The 27,842-nt window shown below is 54.3% G+C and overlaps 1 protein-coding gene across 3 annotated transcripts; it reads right to left on the bottom strand.

The window, feature by feature from the left end:
• VSTM2B (V-set and transmembrane domain containing 2B) lies at positions 1-27,164 on the bottom strand. 3 transcript variants are annotated; one of them, XM_060650847.3, is made up of 6 exons: positions 26,928-27,161; positions 25,909-26,531; positions 25,170-25,354; positions 24,224-24,253; positions 22,392-22,872; positions 1-638 (listed from the first exon to the last, which is right to left on the bottom strand). In XM_060650847.3, the coding sequence occupies exons 2-6, from the start codon at positions 25,988-25,990 to the stop codon at positions 550-552; spliced, it is 867 nt and encodes a 288-aa protein (XP_060506830.1). In that variant the 5' UTR covers positions 25,991-26,531; positions 26,928-27,161; the 3' UTR covers positions 1-549. The 3 variants fall into 3 exon arrangements, with proteins under 3 accessions (XP_060506830.1, XP_060506832.1, XP_060506831.1); XM_060650849.3 differs by lacking the exon at positions 24,224-24,253 and having other exon boundaries at positions 26,928-27,164; XM_060650848.3 differs by lacking the exon at positions 26,928-27,161 and having other exon boundaries at positions 25,909-26,914.
• Between the last annotated feature and the right edge of the window lie 678 nt (positions 27,165-27,842).

Here is a 27,842-nt window from a genome sequence, read left to right on the forward strand (position 1 = left end):
ACCTTGTTTCCAATCTTTATTTAAAAATAAATATTATTGACAGTGAATTTTAATTATGATAAGATGTATCTTTTTTTAATCAAAATGTCTCAAAAGAAATAATTTACTTTAATAAAAAAAAGGAAAGCCCCTAAAGAAAAAAGTAAATAAAAAAATCCCTAAACACAATAATCTACTAAAAATATTTTGCTTTGTCAGAAAGGCTTTGACCCAACATTTTTACATAGTATCCTAAAGATAACTGCTCAACAGTTCGTGCAAAATGAACACTTGGAGGAAAAGTTTAGAAAAGAAAAATACATTGAAGTAGCGAAATCACTGATCCCATGCATACCGCATGGTCCAAATTCCATCTTATTTGGAAACTAGATGCATTATTTTAGGTGTTCTACATTTGTGTAACTTCCCCAAAAATAGGATTTATTTATTTTCCACATGGACTTGGTCATGCTTCTCAGTCTCTCTGTGTCCATCTGGTGACGCGAGCCTCACGCCGGGTCTGGGCAGGCCGTGTGGGCGGGCTGAGGTGCAGGGGGATGGCTGTGCGTGTCAGTGCCCCACCAGCAGGCGAAGGAGCTTATGCAGAGCCAGCAGGAGCAGGGACAAGAGTGGGTCTGTGGCGGAGCTACGGCCAGTGCCTGCAGGGGGTGAGAAAATGGGCACGGTCAATGCCGGATTCACGAGAACCTAGTGGCCATGGGCAAACCCGGGAGAATGAGACTTCCTCCAACTTGGACATCTTGACCTCAGTACTCAGCTGGTGCCTAGTGGCACTCCTGCACAACGATGAAGCATTTTGCTGTTTGTTATTTACAGACCACACGTTTTAGGAGCCTACTGTGGTCAGACACCAGGTACCCCTAGCCTAAAGCCGTGTGTGCTAGATCACAATTGCAATTCTAAAGTCCCAGTTGTTATTTGAGCTGAATAAGAAGGCAATATGCCAATCACCACCCCCCTACTCTCCCCAGAACTATACTGGAAAGTGCCTTCCGCATCAAAGGCCCAGCTTCCCCTCTCCTCCAAGGATACTCCGTGATTGCACACAACTCCAAACCTTCCAACCCCTGCCTGAACTACACAGCTTAGTATTCACAGATGCCGTCTTAGGCATCCTGATATTTCTGTGAGTCTTGTTTTCATGCCCTGTTGGTCTATCCTACCTTAGGGTCAAAGTGGGGAACTCAGAAATCATTGGTTGATGGAGGTGAGGGGTTCCTGGTTCCTAGGTTCCTGGAGGAGTGACCCTTGCACTGTTCTAGTGAGGTCACTTCCATTTGCTTAACTTGGGCCCCTGGCCCACCACTGGAACTGTAACGTGTGCCTTCATCCTGCCTCCCCTGGGCTGCCTGCCTGGTTTCTTGCCCATCTGTCATTGGGGTCTGCGTCTAGTGGAAGACCTTCGGTGCAACTGGAGGAAAGCCTACCCGTGAATCACAGGCTTTTCCCTGGAAGGTGGGATGCTCCAGGGGTCCTGAGAGGAGCCAGGGAAGAAGTGCTACCCAAACCGTGGGGATGACGTCACTGCCACTGCCACCCTGCTTAGGGTCAGACTGCATTAATGTAAACAGTTTCTAGCCCTACCCTGCTCACTTGTACCATCTGGAGGCCTCTCTCCTCCCTTCACTTCAGCCAGCTAGCTGGGCTGGAGCTCTGTGCCTGGATGGAGAGAGGCAGGAGGCCCTTCCCTGTGCCAAGCAGATGGTACAGAGGCCGTGGCCACCTCTGCTTATCTGCCCACGGGCGCTGCAGCCAGGCAGGCCGGGTTTCTGGCTTTCCTGACCAGGCTGGGCCTGAACCCATGACCTCCCCCTCTCTCCAGTTGGAAGAGCCATTAATCTTCTATCTAAGGTGTTTCCCCCAATCCCAAATCCATCTTGTTCTGGCAATAACTGTGTCCTGGGCCTTAGTGTCCCTTTGTGAAAGGACAGGGTAGGATAATGATCCAGGGGCCATTCCTGCTGGAGACTCCGAGATTCTATGTGCCCATTTTGGGAAACACAGGCTGGGTTCAAACATCTGAATGAAAAGGGGGTGGAAGCTGTCTGCAGTGCACATCTCGCCCACCATTACTTGTTTCCATGCATGGTCTGAGACCCCGTGGAGAAGCACAAGGACAGGACAAATCCAGGTGTGCTAACCTTCCTCTTCAGACACTAATTTTTTACACAGTTGTCCCTCCTGGCCCTGCTTGCAGCCTGGCAGGAACTGACATTCTGCCCCTTGCCATCCATCCGTGGAAAGGACCAGGGTGTGGTCATCACTCCCAAGACTCGGGTCCTCCTCCTCTGCTGCTTTCACTGCCACACATCACTGGGAAGAATGAGGGTGGACGTGGTGACGGGTGTGTTGATGGATGGCCAGGTGCCTGGGCTCAGGTACGCGGAAACCAGCGGTGCTGCTGGCAGAACGCTGCCTCCTGGCCACACAGGGCTTGTGTGCCCAGACTGGGCCCATTGGCCTTCAGATCTCCTGGCTCAGAACTTCACGCTCCTGCAAACCCAACACGCAGACAGGTGCAGGCAGGATAGAAACAGCCACACGAGGCCCTGGAAAGCAGATGTCCGTGTGCAGTAAAACACGGAGCCTCAAGACACACGGGGGCAGGACGAACGGCAATTGGGCTCTCGAGCTGGGCAAGGGAAGTGTTGCCTGTGGAACTGGGGACAGAGGAGATGTGAGGAGACATTTTAATTTGCCTCCAGAGACTGCTGACTGGCCTTTCCCGCTGTCACAATATCACCTACTCACACTGAAAAGTTTTAAAATTGCACAAGACTTTCCAAAGACCCCGGGTTAAAACAAGCAGCCTGCCACTCTGTTTTGGGCCAGAGTGGGAGCAGCAGGGGCCAGCGGCTGAAGTGGTGGCTCCTGGAGACCAGAGCCTGTGGAGGGCAGACACCAGAGTCTGTGGTGTCTCTGCTGGTGGATGTCTGTGGGGGCTCAGCCAGGGTTTGGCTCCTGGGTGGCACCTCATCTACTCCCTGGCCCAGCGTCACCACAAAGGGGGCCAAGGGAGGTGGTCAGGGGCAGCAGGCTGGCACCTGGGAGAGAGGCTTTCAAGCAAGCCAGCTGTGTGACCTGGGGCAACACCCTTTACCTCTCTGGGCATTGTGCCACCCACTCTATAGAATGGGGATGCGCATATGCATGGCTCTGTAAAATTAACATGTGCTTGGCATGTCTTTCCAGGTTGGGGTCCAGATCAAGCAAGATCACAGTGGTAGATTGCAAAAATGGCCACAATCTCCTTCCCCCCTCACCTCTTAGATCCCAGCATCCACACCCTGTGATAGTGCATCCCCCCCACCCCTCCGAGATGCTGGGCTTGGTCACATGGCTTGCTTTGGCCAGTGAATATTATCAAATGTGAAGTAAGCAAAGCCTTAAAAAAGTGCTTGTCTGGGGGTGCCTGGGTGGCTTAGTCGGTGAGCGTCTGACTTTGCTCAGGTCATGATCTCACAGTTGGTGAGTTCAAGCCCTGCGATGGGCTCTGTGCTGACAGCTCGGAGCCTGGAGCCCCCTTCGGATTCTGTGTCTCCCTCTCTCTGCCCCTTCCCCGCTTATGCTCTGTCTCTGTCTCTCAGAAATGAATAAACGTTAAAAAAAAATTTTTTTTAAGTGCTTGTCCACTGAGGCTTGCCCTTCCTCTGTGCCTCTTGTAACCCACTGCCTATGAACAAGACTGGGCCAGCCTGCTGCAGGATAAAAGCCATGACACGTCCCAGCTGGACTCCCTCTAGCCCAATCAGTCCTCAGCTGAAAGGGCAGCTGTCCACGTGAGCAGGAATGAGTCCACAAGAGACTGGCAGAGGAGTTTCCCGACTGATCCACAGGATCATGAGCTAAATAAATTGTTCTCGTGTCATACCAAAGCCACCGAATTTGAGCGTCTTCTGTTACACAATTACGTAAACAGAGTCAGCTGCTCTGAAAATAGATACAATTGAGAAGGGTAACATAACTACCTCTCTGAAAAGCGTTGGAGAAAATATAATATGGGGGGTTGTCCTTCCCTCAAGAGGAAAGTTTTCCAAGATCGACAACTGTTTAGGACATGGCTGCCGGTCTCCCTTCACCGCCCCCAGCGTCTGCTGCCTCAGTCCCTGTCTTTGCTTTCCTGGAGTGGAGTGAGGCAGGACTTCCCGCTATTGTCTGGGGCTCACCTGGACCCTCCAGGGCCAGGAGGATGCCTTTGGCTCAGCTGAGGTAGGAGCTCCTATCTTGGCCTCTGCAGTGTGGGGATGGCTCTGTTCCTATGAGGCTGCTGTGTCTGGATGCTAACAGTCTCTGTATCTATTTCCTCCCTTCCTAAGAGCACCAGGAATAGCACTGGAACACGCAGAAGTTTATTTGTCATGATTAAGCTGGAAAATCAGGCTGCTTGAAATCAGGCTGGAAAATCAGAGGTGAGGGAAGCCCTCTGATGGAATAGTGGCTGATTCATTCTTTGATTTAACAAGGATCATCATTTTGCTAATCATTCTTAAAGAAATCAAAGCTGCTTTGGCTCTGCGAATATTAGCTTTTATCACTGAAATGGTGAACAGGATAAGACACCTGCTGGAGCCATTTAAGAGGCTCCCAAAGAAAACAGTGGGGGCACTCAGCCCCCATGGGCACCGCAAAGGCACCAGCCAAGCTGCTTCTGACTGGGAAATCCCACTTTTCCATTTACACGGCAATGGCAGAATGCCAAAAGCCCTGTCAGAGAACAACACAGAAGCTTTGAGGCCTGGTGATAAAAGTGAAGGAGGAGGTTTTGCTTGGGTCATCCTCTGGGACCCTTGCCTGCACTGGCTGGAGGCTAAGCCCATGAGTCAGGTTCCTGGTGGGGCAGTGCCTGCAGGGGAAGCAGCTGCCCACTCCCACTCTGTCTCAGACTCCCACAGGCGTGGGTGCACTGAGGGGACCGCCCCTGCTCCGTGGGCATCAGGAGCATGGTGAGCTGCTCCCCAGCTGACCAGTGGGGACACTAGCCAGGGAAGCCACTGTCTTCCCTCCATGTGCCCTGCTTGTCCTTCCCAGGGTCACAGATGGTTCCCTGGCTTCGGGGGTGACGTCTGCCCTGCTGTGGTCTGTAGCCCCTGTCATGCTGGCCGCGGGCAGGAGGGAGCTAGGGGCCTGCTGACGATCTGCTTGCTGTACTGGAGGGGTTGCCTGGGTCAGAGCTTTGCAAACAGTGCCCCTCGGAGTCCAGGGTTGTTCAGGGGCTGTTTTTGTGTTTGTTTATGCTATAGCTTGAAAACTAAAATTTGGTTCAAGTTTGTAAAGAGTAAATAAAATTCAGATACATTGGAGGCCTAGCTCTACCTACAGAAACAGATCCTGGGCTAAGTTGGAGGTTCACTCTGGCCACAGCGTGATGCCTGGCCTTTCCCCGTCCAGAATTGCACTAGAACATTCAGAAGCTGACTACAGCAGCCAGAGAACTAGTCCAGTCTCTGTGGACAGAGCCATCCCACCAGTAAGCATGGGTATCCTGACATAAAGACTGTGATGGGGATCTTGGGGACAGTCCCCTCCATGTCACACAGAGCAAGGCCACATGAATATTCTGCATTTCATGCTGTCACAACACATCTCTTAAATATAGGCTTCTAGGCTAGAAAAGGTAGGAAGTCAAGTGAGTGCCCTGGACAAGACCCCTGTCAAGGCCAATGCTCAGTGCTGGGCCTTTGCCCTTTTGCTCTGCCTCAAAGTGAGAGAAGACGGCTGGCCCCCAAGAGGCAGCAACCTTCATGGGCTGGCCTCGGACATGCGCTTAGACATGGGATGGAGGCCTGTCTGGACTGGTCCTCGCTCCCATTCCCATCAGTGCCCTGCCCATCCTGGACCCACAGCAGAGGGCCAGCCCCCAGTCGAAGGAGAGGACACCCTCTTAGAGCAACCCAGTGCCAGGGTGCAAGAGGCTTCTCTCTGGGTTTAGAGGGGTTTGTGGAGTCAAGCAGAGAGGGCATGTAGGAGTCACCCTGGCCATGGTGGAGATGCCCGTGATCTGGAAGCACCAGGCCAGAGCTGAGGGCAGGGTCGGGGGCACTTCTGGGGGCTGGCCTCTCCCTCTTCTTCACCCTACCCCCTTCTCCAGCCCTGCCTCACTGGCTACAAATCACCATCTCCTGCAGAGCCCAGGGGCAACAGCAAGGAAAAGGGGAGGAAAGGAAAATGGCCACTGGAGGCTCAGTCTTGTCTGCAGAGGGGTCTGACTTGGTACACACAGTTTCAAACATTACAAATTGGGGCGCTTGGGTGGCTCAATCGGTTAAGCGTCGGACTTCGGCTCAGATCATGATCTCATGGGCTCAGATCTCCCTTCATGGGCTCAAGCCCTGCATTGGGTTCTGTGCTGACAGCTCGGAGCCTGGAGCCTGCTTTGGATTCTGTCTCCATCTCTCTCTGCCCCTCCCCTGCTCACGCTCTGTCTCTCTCTCTTTCAAAAATAATAAACATTAAAATTTTTTTAAAATAAAAATTATGAATTATAGGGGCACCTGGGTGGCTCAGTGGGTTAAGTGTCCGACTCTTGATTTCAGCTCAGGTCATGATCTCACGGTTTGTGAGTTTGATCCCCGCATCAGGCTCTGCGCTGACAGTGTGGAGCCTGCTTGGGATTCTCTCTCTCCCTATCTTTCTGCCCCTAGCCTCTTTCTCTCTCTCTCAAAATAAATAAACAAAAACTTAAAAAATTATAAATTATAATCCAACATGTAAAACTCAGAGACTTTTACCTGAAAGCACAGATTCAGGTAACCCTGGGCACGGTTTCCTCCAAGATACATGACCAGTAGCGGGCTCCTCTTCTGGCAGGAATCTGCTGCTCCTTGCTTGCTTCTGACCCCCAAATGGGCCCAGGGTGGCTGCTAGTTCCCTTCTTGGCCCTCAAACAGTTGGGGCTTCCTTTGTCCAGCCAGTCTCATTCCTCTCCACCACCCTGCCTGGCGCTCGGTGGGGCCTGAGTTTGCAGCCTCTGAGCCTCTGCTGTAGCATCCAGGAGGCCTGGCCAGGGTCCCGTCTTGGTTCGTACAGCACTGTGTGAAGCTGGCTCTCCCTGCTCTGACGCTCCTGGCTTCCCCATGGCCGCTGCGCCCACCTCCCCATGGCTCTCTACCTCCCCTGGATGCCGTGGCGAGCAGGCCAGGCAGCCCGGCCACAGCTGAACGGGAAGATGCTGCCTTGCAAGGAGGCTGCTTCCCTTGTTGACGTTTTAATTAAAGCCTCTTCATGGATATTTATTCAAAGGGAGTCAGCAAGGAATAACCGGGCACTAACAGAATTGGACAGAATTAATTTCTGCCATAAAATTAATGTGTGCTGGTAACTAGGGCAAAAACTAGGCGCAACCAGTGCCGTTGGGCTTTAAAGGAAACAGAGACGTTTGGAAGGAGAGCTGAGTGTGGATGAAGAGATGTAGGAGAGCAGATGGGACGTGGGTCCGTTGGTCCCGTGTTGATCCACCCTGCTGTCCTAGCCTGCCCAGGTCCTGGGTTCGAACACAAGCTGTCCTCCGGTAGCCTCAGTGTCTAGGCAGTGGGGGGAGCCTAGGCACTCCCTGGGGTGAAGGGGGGCAGGGGCAGGTGTGGGACACTCATTTTAGCCTTGCTTGCTGTGCCTTCTCTTCCTTGCCATGGCCCGAGTGACCTCCTAAAGCATCTTCTTGTCTCCACAACACCCACTGCTCACCCCCCTCCTTCAGACACACCCGAGAACTCTCCCTGAGGTGCATAACCTCGATGCGGCCCCTCTACCCACAGGAGAAAGAGCCTCCGGCTCAGTGCCACAGCTAGGACTTCTCTGTGACACTCCCAAACAACCTCGCCTTTGCTGTGCCCGGCCAGCTGACCTGCACTCCAGTCCACTGTTCCTGGTGAGTGCCTACAGCAGACTCTGGGCTCACCTGCAGAACCTCCTTGTCCTTTGTCTAGTTCTGACCTCTGCCTCAAGCCTGGAACAAGCACTACCTCCTCCAGGAAGCCCTCCCTGAGCACCTAGGCACAGAGGGCTTGGGACAAATGTCTGTGCTATTCATGTGGCCCTTTGTCTTCTCCCCTTCTCCCCCCACTCCCATAAATGCCTTTCTTACAACATGTCCTACCCCTCCACCTTTCTGGAAGCCCAAGCACCAGAGGGCTGGCCTCAGACCTCCTCCTCTCCTCTGCCCCCAGCAAGCAGCCCCACCCCCAGCAGGGAATGGATCTGATGCTGGAGCAGATGACCAGCAGTGGGGAGTGCATGGCAGGGGGCAGACCCAGCCAGGCTCAAGCAGATAGAGGTGATCAGCTTCAGGATGACTACAGCGAAGCTGGCTAGCTCTTGTTCACACAGGCACTGTCACAGGTATATTACATCAAATACAATCCTCATAACTGTAGGAGTCACTCTTTTATTCCTACTCTACAGGTGAGGAAACTGAGGTCCAGAGATGTGAAGCAAAATACTCAAGGCCTAGGGTTGCCAGAGAAAATACAGGACACCAGTTCAATTTGAATTTCAGGTAAACCATGGATAATTTTAAGTACATGTATATCTCAAATACTGCACGGGTCCTACTTAACCTAAAATGCTACCTCTTGTTTATCTGAAATGCAAATTGAACTGGGGGTCCTATATTTTTATTTGCTAAACCTGGCCCTACCAAGGCCACACTAAGAGAAATGGCAGAGCCCGGACTTGAACTCAGACAGTGTGTCTGCCGTCCACACACCTACCCACCACATACGCCACCTCTCGGGACCAAAGAGCCAGACCCTTTCCCCGATGCCTTGGCTTGACCCCAGCCCTAGGCTGCTTCCAAGGGAGACCTCATGGGGGATGAGATGTTTTTCTGTATTTTAACCTTCGTAATAGCTTTTTAATGCAGCCAACTTTGTTGTGAATGCCTTTCCAGCTTCTATTTCTTTTGAAATTAGATCTTGCCTCAAATTATCCTTTAATGGTGTTGCTTAATGAAAATGGTAAACAGGTCTTTCTGTGTGGTCAGGAGGCTGGCATTGGTAGGGCTAGGGGTAGCCCAGACCACAGTAAGCATCAGGGTTCTCCCCATGCGGGGGTGGTGGGGGGCCTCTCTCAGTGCTGGGTCCAGGTCTCAGGGGCATCTCCCACTGCCCATCCAGATTCTCTGAGCTCTGAGACTGCAGGATGCTAACAGGCACATGATTCTGGGTTCTCAGTGCCAAGAAAATTCTCTCCCTTCACCCTCTCAGTGGACTTAGGAGGTAGAAGCCACTCCCCTCTCACAGGCGAGACCCAGAGAAGTTAAGTGGCTTCCCTAAAGTTGCACAGCTAGTAGGCAGTACAGATACAGAAGTTAATCTGCAGTGACTCCCTGGTACCTGTGAATCGAACCTAGATTCCTTAGCCTGCTCGAGGCTCTTCCTGACCCCAACCCAGGGTCATTTCTGCCTCCCCTGCTTCCACGATGCTTCAGATGCCCTCAGCCCCAGTACACTGGGATGCTGCATGGAAGCCACTCATGCTGTCCACTTCACTAGTCAGCCCTATCCTGTCTCCTCTGGCTGCCCACAGCCAACCCACCCTTCCATGCCAGCCCAGCCCAGAGCCACTTACAAGGTGGCTTCCAAAACAGTTCTCACTCTGTGCACTTCTCCGCCCTGGCCCACCTTTGCCGGTCCTTTTACCCTCCCTTCACATCAGCTCTCTCATGACAGGGCCACGTTCTTGACCCACATCCACTAGCTCTAAGCAGACAGGTCCCTACCCAGAAAGAGGCCACAGTGCCCTTTGCAAACACAAAAACACATCATGTGCAAACACACGATGCCCCCCAATCCCCCAGGGGCTCCATCCCAGGTTGAAGACCTAACTCCTGGCCCCACCCCAGACCACCTTGCAACTTCACCCCTCCCTTACAGCCCCACCATCATCCGTGCTGCTCACCCCGTGTCACCTGTCTGCCTCCTCTGCACCCCCAGGCCTCCCTCAGACACTGCATCCCCCAGACTCCAGCTGGAGGCTCCCTGCATCCTATGGGCTTTACAGCAAGTTCTGATCCTTCCCAGCTGTGTTTGGTGGCCATGGAAGGTCTACCTTTTGACTCCTCTCTCCCACCACCCTGTGCGCGTCCCACACATAAAATATTCATCAAATGAATGAATGGGAGTCCTTCTTAGGTGTCCCCAGCTAGTCTAAGCAGCCACGATGCACCAGACATCCACCAGATGCTTCATGCTTGGAATCTCATTTTTCATCTTCAAATACAAGGTGGTGCTGGAGGCCCATCGCTATCACCCTGATCTGACCTTTCAACTGCCCGAGACTGTGTGCACACATCTCTTTGTCCAACTTTTCCTCAAACTAGTTTCACCATTTCACATTCATTTTCCCTGTATTCCGATTTCTTCATTAAAAAATTTCTGTTCTATTAGGTCACATGCAGCTTTGAAAGCCACTTCAAATTCTTTTCTTAGAAGGTGGCATACACACACACACACACACACACACACACACATAAACATATTTGTATACTCTATATAATTTATATACTTACGTATATATATATATATGTATATATATATATATATATTTGGACTATATCAGTTGCTTTCAAATCTTCTAAAGCAGTGGAACCTCCATTTTAAGCTAATTGCTGCATGGAAGCCTGATATTTCAAATCATTAGAAAAACAGAACAGCTCTGTTTGAAGCTGGGGGTAGGGCTGGGGCTCAGGGTTCCAAGGAACACCGTTTGGGAACCATTCACCAGAGGCTCAGGTCTGAAACTCACAGACCTGTGGATGCTGGGGTACTAGTGTGCCCATTACACAGATAGGGAATGGGCTTCAAATGAGTGGACCTGCCCCTCTTTGGGGGCATCCTGGCCTTTTTAAATCCCTCATGTCCCCTCCATAGCCTTCATGTCCCTTGACACAGAGTCTGCCTCACATCCCCTGGCTCACGCAAATGTTGGGCACTCACTCAATGCTGGTTCAGTGAAGGCTGTTCAGTGTGTGGGTCCTTGCCTCAGCCTTCTCGCCCTGCTCCATGGAGGTGGGCCTGGCCAAGATGAGGAGGAGTGACAGACAGGAGCCCTGAGGGCCAGGGAGGAAGGCCTGGAGGCCCCTGAGTCTGGCACGGCTGGGACACAATAGCAATCCTTTCCTCTAGGCTCTGCCTCCATGGTGCCTAGATATTTCTTTCTGTTTCATGCTGAGGACTTTTCTTTAGAACACGATTTAACTGAAAAGGTTAACACATTTTAATTGCCCAGGGATAGTGCTCTGAAAATTCTAGAACATGTGCTCATTAAATAAAATTAGCACAGAGGAGCTGCCCAGGATATGTCACGCATTAAAATATGACTCTGTAGACTAGCATGCATTATGAATTATTGCCTTGTGTATTTTTTGTTACATTAGTCTTTAATGCGAATACAGTTATTCATCTGCCCACCTGGAGATTTGATTTTTTAGATGCTTGAAAAAATGTATCCACGGTAACTTTTACATGGACAATATTCAGCAAGTCTTGGTCAGGCTGCATTCACCAGAGAAACCAGAGTTCAGCATATGGAAAGGCCCCTGCTCATGTCCTTCACTGGGAGTGATGCTGGTGCCTTGTAAAGGCTGAGGTGTTGGGGGAGCTGGAGCAGGCTGGGGACTAGCTGTGTCTACTCACCCCACCCATCTTACTATGGTCTGGGGACTGCAGAGAGAAGCAAGGGCTGGCATGGAATTCTGGGCCTAGTCAGTTTGTGCCATGCCACCACCTGGGACCTTTCTCCCCGTGGCCTCTATCCTAGAAGATATGGACTGAGTATGCAGTGTAACATGTGGGGAATGCCAACACTGGGCATGTCTGCAGCCCCAAGCCCATTCATCCTGCAATACCCAACTTGTCTCCCACATGGACCCATCTTCCCATTCCTGTTTCAACCACGTATCCACTCTTCCTTCCATCCCCCCACTCACCCATTCACTCACCCATTCACATTCTTCCTTCCACCCATCCACACCTCATTTACCCTTCCATCTACCCATCCACCCACTCATCCACCTACCCATCCATCCACCCACTGATCCCTCCATCCACACCTCCACTCATCCACCCATCCTTCCATCCTTCCATCGACCCACCCATCCACTCATCCTTCCTTCCATCCATCCATCCATCCACCCACCCACCTATCCATTCATCCATCCACTGATCCCTCCATCCACCCACACCTTCACTCATCCTTACATCCAATCTTACATCCGGTCATCCTTCCATCCACCCACCCAAACCTCCACTCATCCTTCCATCCATCCATATATCCACTCATCCTTCTATCCATCCCATCTACTCATTCTTCTATCCATTCTCACATCCATAAATCCTTCTATCCATTCATCCACATGTCCACGTGTCCTTCCCTCCATCCACCCATCCACACGTTCACTCATCCTTCCTTCCACTCATCCCCTACACTCTCATCCATCCATTCACATCTTTCCCTTAACTCAGACACCAGCTACTTGTTTATCTACCTATCCGCCTATCTATCCAAACAGGTAGTCCAAAACCTGTCATCTCTTAGCAGGATCACTGCCTCTACAGTGGTTTCTTCACATCCACTCTGTCCCCACTTCTCTAATCTTCACACTGCAGCCAGAATATCAGTTCCAAAAACATCATGCCCTGCCACCCACTTGTTCCCCATGCTGTTGCCTTAGGACAAAGCCAAAGCTCCCATCTCTATCATAAGGCCTTATGGAGTTTGAGCTCTGAACTACTCTTTACTTAAATTTCCCAACCCTCTTGCACTGTTGGTGGGAATGCAAACTGGTGCAGCCGCTCTGGAAAACAGTGTGGAGGTTTCTCAAAAAAATTAAAAATAGATCTACCCTATGACCCAGCAATAGCACTGCTAAGAATTTACCCAAGGAATACAGAAATGCTGATGCATAGGGGCAGTTTTACCCCAATGTTTATAGCAGCACTTCCAACAATAGCCAAATTATGGAAAGAACCTAAATGTCCATCAACTGATGAATGGATAAAGATGTGGTTTATATATACAATGGAATACTACTTGGCAATGAGAAAGAATGAAATATGGCCTTTTGTAGCAACGTGGATGGAACTGGAGAGTGTTATGCTAAGTGAAATAAGTCAGGCAGAGAAAGACAGATACCATATGTTTTCACTCATATGTGGATCCTGAGAAACCCAACAGAAGACCAGGGGGGAGGGGAAGGGAGAAAAAAAAAGTTACAGAGAGGGAAGGAGGCAAACCACAAGAGACTCTTAAATGCTGAGATTGAACTGAGGGTCAATGGGGGGTGGGGGGAGGGGAAAGTGGGTGATGGGCATTGAGAAGAGCACCTGTTGGGATGAGTACTGGGTGTTGTATGGAAACCAATTTGACAATAAATTTCATATAAAAATAAAATCTTGCTTAAGGCATTAAAAAAATAAATTTCCCTCTGTTCCTTTTCTTGCTTTGCTGCCCCAACCATACTAACTTTTTGTCAGGCCTTTGTACTCCCCTGCTCCCTCCTGCCACAGGATCTTTGCACATGCCACCCCCTCTTCCTGGAAGGCTCTACCCACTCCCTTTACACTCTCTCTTTACTCTTAACCATCTTTCAGATTATGGCTCAAGTGTCACTCCCTCAAGGACCCTTCCCTGGGTCAAGTCCCCCTATTCTTAGCTCCTTAGAGACCCATGGGTCTCTCCTTTAGAGTAACCAGCCATGGGTATAAATTTCCACTTGCCATGTGACTATTTGATCAATGTCTGTTTCTCCTTCTATCAGACTCTGAGGACCTTGTAGGTCTTATTCACATTGTGTCATCCATGCCTAGTTCCTGCACATAAAAGATGCCCAATTTGACATTTGTTGAATGAATGAATGAATGAATGAATGAACTAGTGCCAGGCCCAATGAACATGGAGTAGGGAGGATACAGATATGAGAAGGAACTGGGCCTGTCTCCCCGGGGCATCAGTCTGGATGGGGTAATCAGCTAGGCACTGACTCCATGACAGGGAAGGAAATATTGGGGGCCCTGAGACAGCAGTGGAGCCCTTCTGGGTACTCAAGATGGATGAGACCCCTTTGGCTGCAGGGTCAGCAAAGCCTTCCTCCCTTCTGTGAAGTGATCTCCACTGGTGCCACCTTTTCTGAGTCCTTCTTATGCCCCAGCTAAGCCCTGAATTCATTCTCAGAGCACTTCTTGCTTATTCTGACTGCCATGGTGAGACTGTGAGCTTCTTCCTGAGGTGGGGGCTGAGTCTACCTAATGCTCTGGGAAGACCTCTGCCCCTTGGCTCTGGCCATACCAGATATAGTTGGCCAAGAACCCCCACCCTAGCTCAGAATGAGCCATGACATGATATCAGCTCTCCCTCCCCCGGGTTTATAAAAGATCCTTCATCTGGGCCAAGTGGCATTTGTATGAGAATCAATTGTAATAAAAGTTGCTATAAGGGGACTAATGTTGCAGCTGGGCTTTCCTGGCTTAAGGAAAACTGACATCCTCCTGAGGAGAGCTGATGGCAGGGGGCCAGGGATCAGCAGAGTAAGGGGCTCTCTGTCTCTGGCGACAGCCAGTAAGAGTGAGTGGGCCTCCTTTCTGGTGAACCTGTGTAGGCTCCCTGTGCTGGTGGGAGGTAGGCTCACGTGGGGCAGGCCAGGAGCGGTCCTGGTCTTCTGGCCCTGCAAGCAGCCTGCTATGCTCCCAGCACCTCCTTCTGGTGGTCTTTGTCCTACCTTCTCCTCACTGATCCTTGAGTACCCCTTTGTTGGCAGGCAGCAGGCACTGTGAGCCACAGGGAGGGCATTTGGGTAGGGCGTGAATAGGAAAAACAAATGCAAGCCCTTGCATGGAAGAGCCCAGGCATGCCCAAGCCTATGACAGTGGCCCCAATCCCCATCACTTCATAGGCCCATCCCTGTGAGGCACTGGGCTTGCCCACAAAACCTCCTCTACCTCTACTGGTAAGAGTCCCAGTGAGGAGGACATGGGGCACCTCCTCTCCAGCCCAGGCCTGCTTTGGAGGCTCTTTGGCTAGCTGACTGCCACTGAGGGGGTTGTTCCTTCTGTTCCCTTCTCCTGTGGAGAGGCTCTCGTCCTGTGCTGCAAACACCAGCCTCTCCTCAGAACTTGGCTTTCTAGCCACTAAAGGGCCCCCCTCTTCCCATCACAATGGCCTCCCTGCTGCCAACAACCTATAGAACAATGAAGCAAGACCAGGCATAACACAGGTGCACAATGAGGCCTACAGGCAGGTGTGCAAATGTGGTGGTGTAACTTCGGGGCTGGACGTGAGAAGCCATGATGAACCTGTCCTTGCTCACCAAGGATCTCCGAACTCATGGAAAATAGCCACAGCCAGGCAAGGACGAGGACGTGGCATCCTCCCCATTTCCTACCCTCCCCCCTCAAAGTGGCACAGAGAGAGAAGGACAAAAATAGCAACCTGCTGAGCCATTTGCAATCTGAAGGCACTCTCTGTTCTGAAGCTAGTTCATCAGCTTCCTTCCATCACCTTTAGCTCCATGATGCTCACAGAATGTGCAGAGGGAGAAATGTCTCGGAGTGAGGTCTCAGGAGCACCATGAAATGATCCTGGACAGTCAATTCCATTCTTGCAAATAATGCAGAGAACAAGAAGCAACATCTATTGAGCATTTTCTAGGTGCTAGGTCTCCTGAAGCTCAACTCTTTCTGTGGATTATCTCCTCTGATGCTGTCACTTGTTCTCTGGCATGGGTATGGGTGCCATCCAGATGAGAACAGATACAGAAATCACATGTGGGGTGCGTGGATCAGGATTTGAATGCAAGTGGTTGGACTCATGCAGAGAATGGGAAGCACAGGACTTACAAAGGTTAAGAAGGATAAGGCACATACTTTGATATCTGGGCGGTCAGAGCTCTATAGGGCCCAGAAGTAGGGAGAATGTTATGTCACCCAACCCTGGCTTAATTATGAACCAGGTAGCTGAACAGTGAGGAGCATTTGAAATGTCAGGAGGAAGAAAGAAATGTCTGGAAAAGGTGGTGAGGATAACTTCCTCCTGAATTGTTCTCAACCTCTTTCTGGTTTATACTTTGTCTCTTCTACCATAACCTGTCTCTCAGGTTGCTCCTGAGAGAACTGACCTCACCCAGGCCCCTCCCCTTGGGCTCATCCCTTAATGGGCACTGGGTGTCCAGCAGGTGCACTCAGGAGGTGCCCTGTGTACAGGTGGCCTCCACAGACACCAGTGGTCTGTTCCCCATGGCAGCCCTTCTGGCAAGGTGGTCACTTCTGAGCCGGACAGAACAGAGTCCCCAGGGGTAGCTAAGTGTGGGTGGATTATAAGTGGGGAGAAAGCTTTTGTAATGTCCACTTTGGCTCTATTTTGTATAGACAGAGCTCCCCCCTCCCCTCAACATTCCACTTGAACCATAAACACCAGAAGCCAGTTCAAAGTAGCTTTGATGTTTCAGCCCAGGGGGGTGGTAATGCAGAACAGAACAACCAATAATTTCTAGAAACGGCCTCCCCTGGGATTGCCAACACAGGACTTCACAAGACCTGCATCTCAAGGGCCATCTCATGGAGGGTACAGGTCTCACCGGCTACTGAGGGGCTGCTGCTGAGCCCCTCCAGCGGCCGCTTCCATGACTCACTGCACAATAGCAGCTAGCCTGAGCCCAGAGCAGGACAAATTGGATAAGTTATCTTAGTATTTATAGTACACCTTCCCCAAGAGCGCCAAAGCCACTGACAAGCAGGTTAATTTCCCCAGAAGCCCCACCCCAGGGAAGGAGTTTGTCACCCTTTAAGAACAGGTAGGGATCAGCAGTTACAGGCGCTGGGCCTGTTTGCTGGTCATCTTAAACTTTTCTGCAGCCCTTACATAAGACAAAGGGAAGCTTCTCACGCTTCGGGTATGAGTTTCTGAGAGATGCCTGGTGATAGTCAGCAAAGCATGGGGGAATAGAAAAGATAATACTTTTTTTTCTCCTGTGCTGCAAAGATGTGCTAAAACCAAGCTGCCTTCTCCCATAAAGCTCAGGGGTTTAGACCACAGCCAAGCCCTTGCCTTGGTCCACATGGGGCAGAACCAATCAATATCGTATTACAAAAGCACTTGACCTCATTTATCCCCACAGATGCTTGGGGAATCCTTAATATTCAGAGCTCTAAAAATGTGCGCCTGGCGTATTTAATGAGAAGCTCCGTGGTGGGTTTGGCTCCCAGTGACATTTAGAAAGGCCGGCTCTCGGCTTTTCTCATGGGGGCTGCCACTCCAGCTGGGGAAAGGGTCTGGGCCCTGGGGACAGACTGTGAGATGAAGTGAGGCAGGTGGAGTTATGGAGAATGGCAAAAAGGAGGGAAATCTGTGATATGTGCGTGTGGCACATAATCAGTGCTCAGTAAAAGGTAAGTATTATTTATCACCATTAAATCCACAGTGTAGCCATTTTACCCTCAACTTGGGGTCTCTCTTCTAAGGAGAGAATAGCCACGCAGTGAGCTGGCTAACGACTGGACAAATGACATTCCATTTGGTGTGACTTTCTCTATTTGTGTGGTACAGGACAGGGAGGGAGGTGAGGCCTCCAGAAGCTTCCGCAGGGCTGACCTAAGCAGGAGGACAAAGCCCCAGGTGCCCCTTCGAGTCAGAAATCGCACACTGTCTACAGGAAGCCTCCTCTGATTGCCTTAGCTGGAGTAGGGCTAGCCCCTCCTGGGACTCCCACTGACACAGACAGCTTTATCCTGGACATGCATGGGCGCCCTTGCCAATCTTGAGCTGGGCCCATGGCTGGCCTTGCCAGTTCCCACTCATGGCAATCACATGACAGGCTGATGAGGGAGAGGACGCCATGCAGCCAATAATCACACACATTTGCTGCTGTCAGGGATGATGCAGGCATCTCTCGCCAGCTGTGAGGCTCAGCCATTTTCTTTGTGAAATCCTTTAATTTTCTCTTTCAGGATACCCAGGGAGCCTCTCCCTCTCTTCTCTGGGACAAATTGTGCCAGATTTATTTTCTCTTTAATTATGATCCTCGTGTCACATCGGAGCTTGAGGGAAGAGTGGATTGTTTATTTAAGCCAATTGTTTTTGGGTCCTCGTGGGTCCAGGGAGATGGGAACACTGGGTGACTGCCGCCTGGCCCTGCTGGCCTAGTTGGAGACTTTCCCAGCTCTGTGGAGATTGTCCCAGGTCATGCCGGCACCATTTCTGCCAGCTTTGTCAGCCACGGGGGCATGGGTTGAGAGTGAATGCCTTCACCTTGTCCACAGCCCCCTTCAGTCATGGTTTACGGTTGCCATGGAGACACCCAAGGATGCTCCCCTTGATGGCTCCCAGCAGTAAGAGCCTCTTTAAAGCCAGCACACCCATGGCCTTGGCTGTCTTTCTCTCATTAGGAAATGAAATATTGAGAGCCAGTTCTCCGTGTGGGCACCAGGCAGGAGTTTGCCACATCAGCCGGTTCTCTGTAGGGGCCAGGGCACCTCTCCTTGGAGCTGGAGCCTTGAGGCTAATTAGAGGTTCACATACCACAAGATCTGAGCCCCAGGTCCTTGCAGAGGGGATCCTCTTGCCAACATGCAAGCCATTCAGTTGCTAACTGTATTCTTCTGAGGCCACACTTAGCTTCACTGTGGTGCCTTTCCGGATTAGAAGGGTTTGTCTGGAAGGTACTCTGTTTTGTTTTCTCTCTTTCTCTCTCCCTCTCTTTTTTTCTAGAAATGGCAATCAGCAACAAAGTGTTCATATAAAATAGGTCAGTGTTCAGATTAATCAGGAGCCAGATTTATGAGAACGTGGCTAGGAAGGGGCCTGGTCTCCTGTGCCAGCTCTGCTGTGCTAATCCAGCCCATGTTATTTTTAAGCACAAATATCAAAACGTCTCTTGACAAATGAGACGTGAAATGAATGAGTTTTTGCACATAAACTTTTAGTACAAATATGTATTTGGCTGTGTTGGGTGCAAGTGGGGCACAGGAAGGGTTTCTTGGCCTGGCTGTGCAGAAGCTGAAGGGTGAGGGATTCAGGTCAGTACCCACCCCGCCGACCCCACCCCTTCTCTGTCATCACCAAAGTAGCTTGCTTGAATAACAGAGTACCACAGTACTGTCTGGGACTTCTTCTGACTTTCTTCCATGAGTAATCACTTTACTGGTGACCGTCTGGGGAGGTGGATTGGGACCACCACTGAGGCTGCCATTCTGAAACAGCCAGAGTGAGCACTTGACCCGGCCTGGGATGACCTTTGGGTTTGTCTTGGAGCTAGGGTGGAACCTATCTTCCGCTCTCTGAGAGTCAGGTTATTCCCTCTGTTCCTCCCCCCCCCCCCCCACCCAAATCCACCTTTCTCCACTCTGCTCTGAGCCTCTGGGCACTGGTCCGTATAGGCTGCATCAGCCAGCACCCTTGCCTCTGCTTTAGGGGGGTTTGGCCAGTAGGAGGCCCTGACGGGAACTGGAGGGCAGGAGGAAGTTGAGGTCCTTGCTGGGCCATCGTACCAAGGCCACAGCTCCTGTCAGGCAGGTCACTCCATCTGGCGCGCCCCTCTGGGTTATACTAATCACTCCCGCTTTGCCATTAGAGGTGCTAATGGCTCCCACTGCCACTAGCCCTGGGGACTGGCACTCACCCTTCTCTGGCTGCCCTAACCCTGTCCACACCTTCAAACACTACTCTCATCGCCTCTCCCCCGTGACCCTGTTTGAATGTGCCATTTGCTTAGCCAAGCACCCTGACTGATAGACTCTGTCAACAGAGTCTATCACCTTGCTTGTGAACCAGGTGGCAGCGGTCCTGCCTGGTCCCCTGCCCTCTAGGCTGCTAAGAACTGAGCAGGGAAGGCCAAGCCTGAGGTTGCTGTCTCAAGCTCCCTCTCCGGCTCATGCTGCTGGCAGCTCTGGGTGATTGGCTGGCCTGCTGCACCCCAGGGAGGCTCAGCAGGACTACACATGGCTCAACAACACAGCCTTGCAGAAAGGTTATTAATGCCTGCCACCAAAAGGTAGTCTTCAGACTTTGCCCCATGGACAGCCCCAGCCTGGGTGGCTTCGGGTGGTGGGCATGATGGGACATTTAAGACAGCATGGGTCCCTCCTTGGGATCAAGGTAATTCAGGTATGTTTGTGGGTTAGAAGTCAGCTAACCCATTTCTCCATGTGCATATCTCCAGAGGTGCCCACTGCACCGCGACTCTCCCAAGACCTTCACCTGGAGACAGGAAGATGTAGGCTTTCTGGTCTTTTGGCAGAAGGCCCACCTTCTGGCTTTCTGAATGGGAGTTGGAAAGAAACCTGGGGTTCTTTCTGAGATGTGTCTACATGGTTCCTGGCCTATTCAGGAGCTGGCAACAGTTTTGGGGTGACAGAGACATTAGGGGCCACCATACCCCCAACCTGGTGGCACTTCCCTGCCAGGGCCTGATGGGAGCCTTCCCTGCCTTGATGGGAGCCCAGCTGGCTGTGCTTTTTGGAGGGAAATGCACACTACAAGCCACTCCATGGGAGGGCAGAGGAACCCCAGCCTGGGCTGCTGCCCTGATCTGTGTGGGCATTAAAATACTGCCCTGTGACTGGCAGATGCCCAAGGCCCCACCTGCTGGGAGGTCCTGGACACTGTGCCATCAGAACTGAACTGATGTGAGGACCCCCAGATCTCCCAGAAAGAAGGGTACTTACTATCTGTGCCACTCTCCACAGACAGGTTCCCTGTTGGGATGAGTTGCCCTAGAGCCCCCTTGTGGCCAGCCCAGAGACTGAATATCTGACTAGCAATGCGGGGCATAGTCCGATCAGCCTTGGTTCTGCTCAAGGTGTCAAGGTTCTGGCCAGGCGGACAGGGAGATTCAAGCAGGAATGAGCCCATAGCCTTGGTCTCATTAACACCTTTTGTGAGCACTACCAAGTTTATTCTCAAAGATCTCTTTCATATAATACTTCCTTGACCAAAGCCTTGACCAAAGTCTCTGTTGGATCTGCTGGGCATTCAAGGCCCTCAGCAGCTTGGCCTCCAACTGCCCACCACTCAGCCTTATCTCCCCCATCCCCTCCTCTCTGGCCAGAGCAGGTAATGACCAAGGTGATGACAACAAACATTTACATAGAAATCTCCATACTGAGCTCCCTCTGAGATCAGGGAATACCATTCTATTTTACAGATGAAGAAATATGTTCAGACATGTTAAGCCACTTGCTTAAGTCATACAGCTAGTAAGCCGTGGAAGCACAACTCACATCTGGGCTTCTGCTTTCCAAATCCTTTGCTTTGCTACTCCACTCATGGTCTGTAGAACATCCCATAAGAGTGAAGCAGAGGTGCTTTTTTTTTTTTTTTTTTTTTAATCATGCAATTAAGCCAATTGTAAGTCAGTAACTACTTTTCCAGCACACCTACTGTGTGCTAAAGAGAGATGGCTAAGTCCCCCCAGGACTTATGCTCTCCTTCTACCCAGAAGAGAGGAGGTCAAAAACAGCTCCTAAGCTAACCTTGCATCTATGGGGCACCAAGTGGCTTAGTTCTGGCCAAAAGGTGAGGGTGAAGGTAATATATACCACTTCTAGTCCTGGGCCTTAAAAACCTGCCTTGCCAGTCTCTACAGCAGATTTTCTCTGAGAGAATTAACCCCTACCAAAGTGATTTCAGTGGCTATTTTCTCAATCTTCCAAGAATGATACACACTCTGCCCCAGAGCTGCCTGCCCTGGCAGTCAGTATGTTTTCCTGCTCTCTGACTCCCCTCTGCCTGCCCACCTTCCATCTCCCCCAGCCCTTTTGGCTCCCGAGGAAAGCAGGCCTTAACATGTGGGTGCTCTCCTAGCAATGACAAAGCTCTATCCTTACTTCCCCATCCCCCAAGAGGGCCCAAAGGGGACTATTTATAGCACAGGTCCTGTGCCTAGGACCATTCTGGACTTAACCAAAGAGAGCAGAGGCTACTCAGCCAGGCCCAACCACACAGCCTTGGACAAATTCTGTCTGTTCCATCAGTCAATCAGCATCCAGACTCACCATGCCTGAGTGGTAACCACCTCCTTCCACTCTGGATGCTAGTGCCCCACCCTCTAGACTCTAAGGACCCCAGGAGAAAAAGGTCCAGTTCTCCAAACTCATCATGAGAGGGGTCCTCACACTGGAGCCGCTTGCCTACTCTTACCCAGAATTTGGGGCAAGGCCGCCCCTCCCCCCTTCCTAAATACAAGTCTTGAAAGCTTCGAAGCAACCAGCAATAAACAGGAAACAACAAGAAGAGAACCCAAGCGAGGCTGCAGAAAACTTGCCCCAGGCGCACGCACCCACGTGAACTACCACCACTAGGCAAACACCAAGTGCCAGAGCAGGGCTGCCTCTCTGGCCAGAGCCACTCAGGACCCTGTCCCCGCAGCCCCCGTTCGAGCGCGCCCCCCTCTCTGCACACGCTCTTACCTGAGCCGTGCCTCTGGCGCAGAAGGACCGCCTGGCCCAGTGGCGGTGACGCTGACGAAGCAGCGGCCGCAGCTGCGACAGTTGTGGCGGCTGCGTGGGCCGCGGAGGCAGCGGCCGCCTCTGGGACTCCGGGACCTGGGGCGGCAGGAGGACTCCCCGGAGGCGGGCTTTTGTTGCCGTGGCCGGGGTCGGAGGTGGCTCGGCCTGCGGCGCCGGTGGCACCCAAGTTGTTGGCGTTGGCAGCGCTGGCGGGGCCGTGGCGACGCGGACCGCTGCTCTGAATGTGGGACACGGCCTCGGCGGCCTGCATGTTGGGCGGCGCGAAGCGCGAGAGCACGCGCAGCAGCGCCTGGGCCTTGTGCTCCTGCGTGTCGTCGTCGCTGTAGTCGGACACGCGGCATTCGTACACGCCCTCGTCCTGCCGCCGCACAGCTGACAACCGCAGCCTGTGCGAGATGTCATTGCCCTGGACGCGCACGGTCTGCAAGACAGCAGGGGCTGGGGTCAGAAGGCCGGGATGGACAGGTCCGCGACGCGCTCTCCCTGCCGGCGAAGTGCACCTGCGCCCAGCTCTGCCATTGCGCCCCCATGCCACAGCACCCCAACACCTCTGGACGCAGGTTTGCCTGTCGCGACCCGGTTTTCCTTTCATTCCGTGGCTCCCCAGTGGCCTGGGGCTCCCAATCCTGATTGGATCTTGGATGGTCCTACCCATTGCATCGTGTCCCCATCATCTTAACCGAATTCATCACGTTGCATCCTCCTGCCAAACTATGCTTCTGACCTTCAGAGCTGCAGAACCTACCCGTCCTTCCTCCCTCCTGCATCTTGGAGAAGTGTCAGGCTCGGCCTCCTGTGGCTAACCACCCTCTTTGCTGCACGGCCTTAAGCCCAGCCCTCCACATCTACTCACACCAATGTTCCTTTACTCTGGATTTCGGAGGGCCTGGGTAGTGCCGGAAGGACAGCCACTCTGCTCTCAGTACACATAAAAACTTGCCCCCCCCCCCCCCAGCCCTTTACAGCTAACCCTCCACCCTCCCAAGGAGGCGACGCTGAGGTTGCTGTTGGGCCCCCAGAGCTTTGCTACTTCGCAGTCTGCTTTTCGGCGCGGCAGCCTGAAGCTCCCGACCAAGCTCTCCTCCCCAGCGTCCTGGAGGAGACATGGGCAAGCAACCGCTCTGGGGCCCTCACCTCGGAACCTAGAGCTCTATGAGGCCCTGGTGGTCTCCAGGCCCCGATACTTCCATGCTCCAGCTGGGGAAGCGTAGACGCGTCTCCTCCCAAGCCCCACGACCCCAGCGCCTCTCAACTTCGCCAACCCCCGCCCCACACCTTCTTCCACAAGGAGCCCACTGCGCCGGGCACGGGACCCGGACCCCAGGCAGAGGAGAGGGCTGCGGCGGAAGGCGCCACCTGGGCGCCGGGTGTGTGTATGTGTGTGGAGGCGGGGTGGGCCCACAGTCGGAGCACAGGTCGCTGCTAGCGCAAGGAGCAGCGCGCTCCAGTTGCTGGGAGACATGCCAGCAGAACAGAGGCAAGCGGATGCGCAGGGGCCTGAACGCGCCGGCCGGCCGAAGGAGAGTTTTACAGGTGAGCGCCGAACGGAGAAAGGAGATTCAGGCCTGGGACCCTTGATTTACACAAAAGCGAACCCGATTCCGCTAGCGGCGACAGATGGCCCCCCGACCTGCCAAGCAGCCGACTGTGCAGGGCTGCGAGTAAGGCCCTACACCACGGCGGCCGCTGAGCCTTTCTAAAAGGGAGGAAGATGTGGGGCGCGAAGCGGCCAGAAGGGGTCTCCCGCGGCCCGCGCTGGGCTCCACACTTACGCTGATTTTAGTTGCATCCTTATTTGTTACCTAAAATGCAAAGAGGGAGAGAGACACATTAGGCTCTCGGCCTTCAGGCTCCGGGGAACTCAGATACGCCTCCGGCAAGGGGACTCTCTGCGGGCGGGCTAGGATTCGAAACCGCTCGGGAAGTGGCCGGGGCTGAGGGCACGAAGGACATCAGGATCTCCTGGAGTTTTACCCTGAAGGAAGCATGGTGCCTGACCCAGGAGGGGCTGCCCTAGCACACCTGCTGGCCAAAGAGGAAAGGCTGGATTGCCAGCAGGGTGGGAAGAAAGGCTCATCACCCTCCCTGGAGCATCCTCATTCCCTGCAGTGTTTCCCTAAACCCCGTGGAAAGCTGGATGGAGGGGCCGGTGTATCTGGACGGGACGCAGAGGGAGACGTGAGCAGTAACTCTGGGTGGGACCTTGGGTAGAGGGCAGCTGTGTGTATGTGTGTGTGTGTTCGAGTGTACGTAAGAGACTGGTTTAAGAGGCCTACTGACAGTGGGAGCCTTCCCTCCGATCCTGAGGTGCACTGCGGGCCTCTGGAACCCAGCCAAGAGGAGCTTAACTCCTTGGCCCTGTGCCCCGGGGACCTCGGAGTAGCAGAGGGCCGGGAAAGCCTGGCCCTACCAAGTGGTCTTCCTTCAGGACCCAGCACCCATCTGACTCCGGTGCCCGCAGCCAGCAAGCAAGAGCAGTCGAACTGGATGAGGTGTTGCTTTTTAGCGGCAGGCTGCAGTTCGGGAGGTTTTAAGGGAAAGGAGAAGGATTACCAGGATTTGTGGGTAACGATTGCTGCTGTTGAAGATACTGTGGGGATGGGGAAGGTGGGAGATGGGCTGCTCCACCAGTGCGCGCCCTGCCTTTTCTGCCAGGATTACCCCAGCCGCCCCGGCCTGAGCCGAGAGAGTGCCGGCGCCGCGTGGGCGGCGGGTTACCTTGCTCCGGGCGCCGGGCACGCTGAGCGCCAGCTCGTGCAGCAGCTCCCGGGGCGGCTCCTTGAGGTACCACCACTGAATCTCCAGCGAATACGAGGTGGCTCCGCTAGCCCGGAACGCGCAGGGCATTTCGATGTCGTCTCCCTCCCGTACTGTCACATCTTTGGGGACTTCGGTAAATGTAGCTGGGGGCGGGGGAAGAGAGAGGCGTGACCAGCTGTGGGGCGGGGGCCTGGGGCAACCCTAAGCGAGACGGTGCGTCCCCGGCTCGCCGGCCTTGTGCTTGCCACCCCCAAGCCACAAGCGTGGCCCAGGCTCTAGCAAAGTTCGGTCGAGCAGCTGCCGGGCCCTAGCAGAGACCAGCTACCGCTGCAGGCTGCTTCCCTCAGGATCGGGCGGGGCAGCAGGGGCGGCTTACGCTTCTACCCGGCGCCCAGCCGCACTGCCGGAGCCAGGCTGGGGCGCGCCGACTCCCGCTCCCCGCGAGCCGCCTCTCCGCAGCCCGAGCACGGGTCCGGCTCCGAATGACCCTGGCTCGAGCGCCGCAGCTGCGGCGACCCTTCGCCGCTCTCCTCCCCCTGCCCCTCTGGGCCCGGGCTGAACACCGGGATTGTTGGAGACCGTGAAGCCGTCCCCTTCTCTTCTTCCTCCTGCTCCTTGGCGACCGGGACAGGCTGGCTCTGGCGGCCCCAGCAAGGATCCCCTGAGCCCCCCGCGGCAGCAAAGTTCCCGCGCTCACCGTCGGCCACGAAGAGCAGCAGGGCGTGCAGCAGCAGCGGCGGCAGGTATCCGAGGGCGCCGAGCCGGTTCCGCTGTTCCATCTCCCGCGGGGGGCGCGGCGGCGGCGGGGGCCCGGGCGCGGAGAGGCGGCGGTGGTGGCAGCGTGGGCTCGGATCCGGCTCCAGCTCGGGCTAGGACGCCTCCGAGCCTGCCATGGCCCCGCGCGGCGCCCCCTCCCCCGGCCGCCGGCGGCCGCCAATCAGCCCAGCTCCCTCGCCGGCTTGCCCGGCGCGGCTCCGGCGGGGGGCGCTGCGCGGGGGGCTCAGGACGCGAGGTCCCGCCGGGAGGCTACTGGTGATCTGTCCGTGCCTCCTTCTACCCCGCTGTCCACAGGACGATGGGGAACCGCAATTCAGTCTCTGCCCGGCGGGCCGGACAGAGGCTGGGCCGCCCCGGGACCCATCCCTTGCCAAGGGAGTGCGCGCCTCAGAGCTGCGAGCTTCTGCTTCCCAGTCTCCTTATGGTTTGGCTCCCGACTGCCACCTCCTCTGGCTCCCGCCGAGCTCTCCCGCCGCCGCCCCCGCTGGTCCCTCCGCGGCTCTTTCCGCAAGGCGAGTGGGCGCTCAGCCGCGGCGCGCAGACCTGGCGTCCGACCCAGTGCAGCGCGGGGAGAGCGGGTCCGGCGTGGCGGACCCAGAGCCGAAGAGAGGCGGGGAGAGGGGGAAGGGAAGGGGAAAGGGAGGAGGCGGTCAGTGGCTGGGCGCGGAGCCGCCTCCACCGCTGCATCACCCCCGCCCTTCTCTCCCCTTCCACAGCCGGCACGCCCCCGGACCAGAGCGCGCCCCCCCCTCCAGGGGGTCGCTTGGAGGGCCCACAGTCTCTGTGGTTGGAGCGCAGCCCCGCCCAGCACCCGCTTTGGCTGGGGGTCCTCCCACCCAAACTCTCCCTGGCTTCTTCCCAATCTCCCTCTCCCGAGACGGCCGCTTATCCTGCGTGCCCCGCGGCCCTCTCCGCAGACCCCCGCCCTCAACTGCTTACCCCAGTTTGGGCAAAGAGCTGCACCGCTCTTTGTCCCAGGCCCAGGCCATGGCTGGTGAGTGGGCGCCAGGGGCCGGGGAGAAGGGCGGAGCGCTGTGCTGGGCTGGGGACGAGGCCGGGTGACGGAGGCGACGCCAGGAGTCTGCAGTGTGCGAGCGAGAAGTGAGCGCAGAGCGCCCGGCGAGCAGGTGCCTGTGGCGCGGAGAGCGCACGAGCAAGCCAGCGAGCAGCGGCCGTGAGTGACGGCAGAGGCGGCGGGGGTGGGGTGGGGTGGGGAGCGCCCAGCACGACTCAGGGCCCCGGAGGTTTCCAAGCGGGGGTGGGGTTCCTGCACCTCAGTCGTTGGCCCCTGCGTCCCCACTCGTTCCTCGCCGGTCGCAGCTCTCGCTTTACCGGGTGCAAGGAGGGGGGGATCCCCAGGCAGCTAGAGGCAAAGGTCGGGTCCATCGCTGCTTTCCGGAACCCATCCCCCGCCCCTGCGTCCCTGGCATCCCAGTACTTCTCCGGGCCCTCACCAGGAGCCTGCCCCTCCCCAGCTCTCTGCGGGAGTGCAGTCTGGCCCCTAAAGGGAAACGTGGGGCGGGCTTGTGGCTCTGATGGGCACACAGTTGTAGGGGCAAGTTCCGCAGCTCGGCTCAGGTCTCTCTTGCTTCCTTTCTCATGGGAAACCCAAATGGTCGATTTCAGTGTATCTCCCTACCCTCCTGGCCCTAACCTCTCAGCTCTGTCCTGCTGTTGGGGTGAGAGAGCACCCCCGCGCCCCTGACGTTCAGGCGTCTGCTTTCCCTGCTCACTGGCTTCCTGGAGGCACCACCAGAGGGTTCTCCCAGAGCCAGGGAGAAGGAAACCCAGAGAGCAGACACATCACAGCATCAGAGCTGGTCCATGCTGCCCAGGGGCACGCCCTCAGTAGAG

This window comes from Panthera onca, chromosome E2, assembly GCF_046562875.1.
Source record: "Panthera onca isolate mPanOnc1 chromosome E2, mPanOnc1 haplotype 2, whole genome shotgun sequence".
In the NCBI taxonomy this organism is placed as follows: domain Eukaryota; kingdom Metazoa; phylum Chordata; class Mammalia; order Carnivora; family Felidae; genus Panthera; species Panthera onca.

Bases quoted from the DNA above. Each gene is read 5' to 3' on its own strand.
- VSTM2B (XM_060650847.3), bottom strand. From the start codon at position 25,990: ATGGAACAGCGGAACCGGCTCGGCGCCCTCGGATACCTGCCGCCGCTG. The intron at 22,873-24,223 runs GTAAGTGTGGAG...GCTGTCTTGCAG, and splicing joins AGGATGCAACTAAAATCAGC to ACCGTGCGCGTCCAGGGCAA. The intron at 639-22,391 runs GTAAGAGCGTGT...CACCCCCTGCAG, and splicing joins GCGCCAGAGGCACGGCTCAG to GCACTGGCCGTAGCTCCGCC.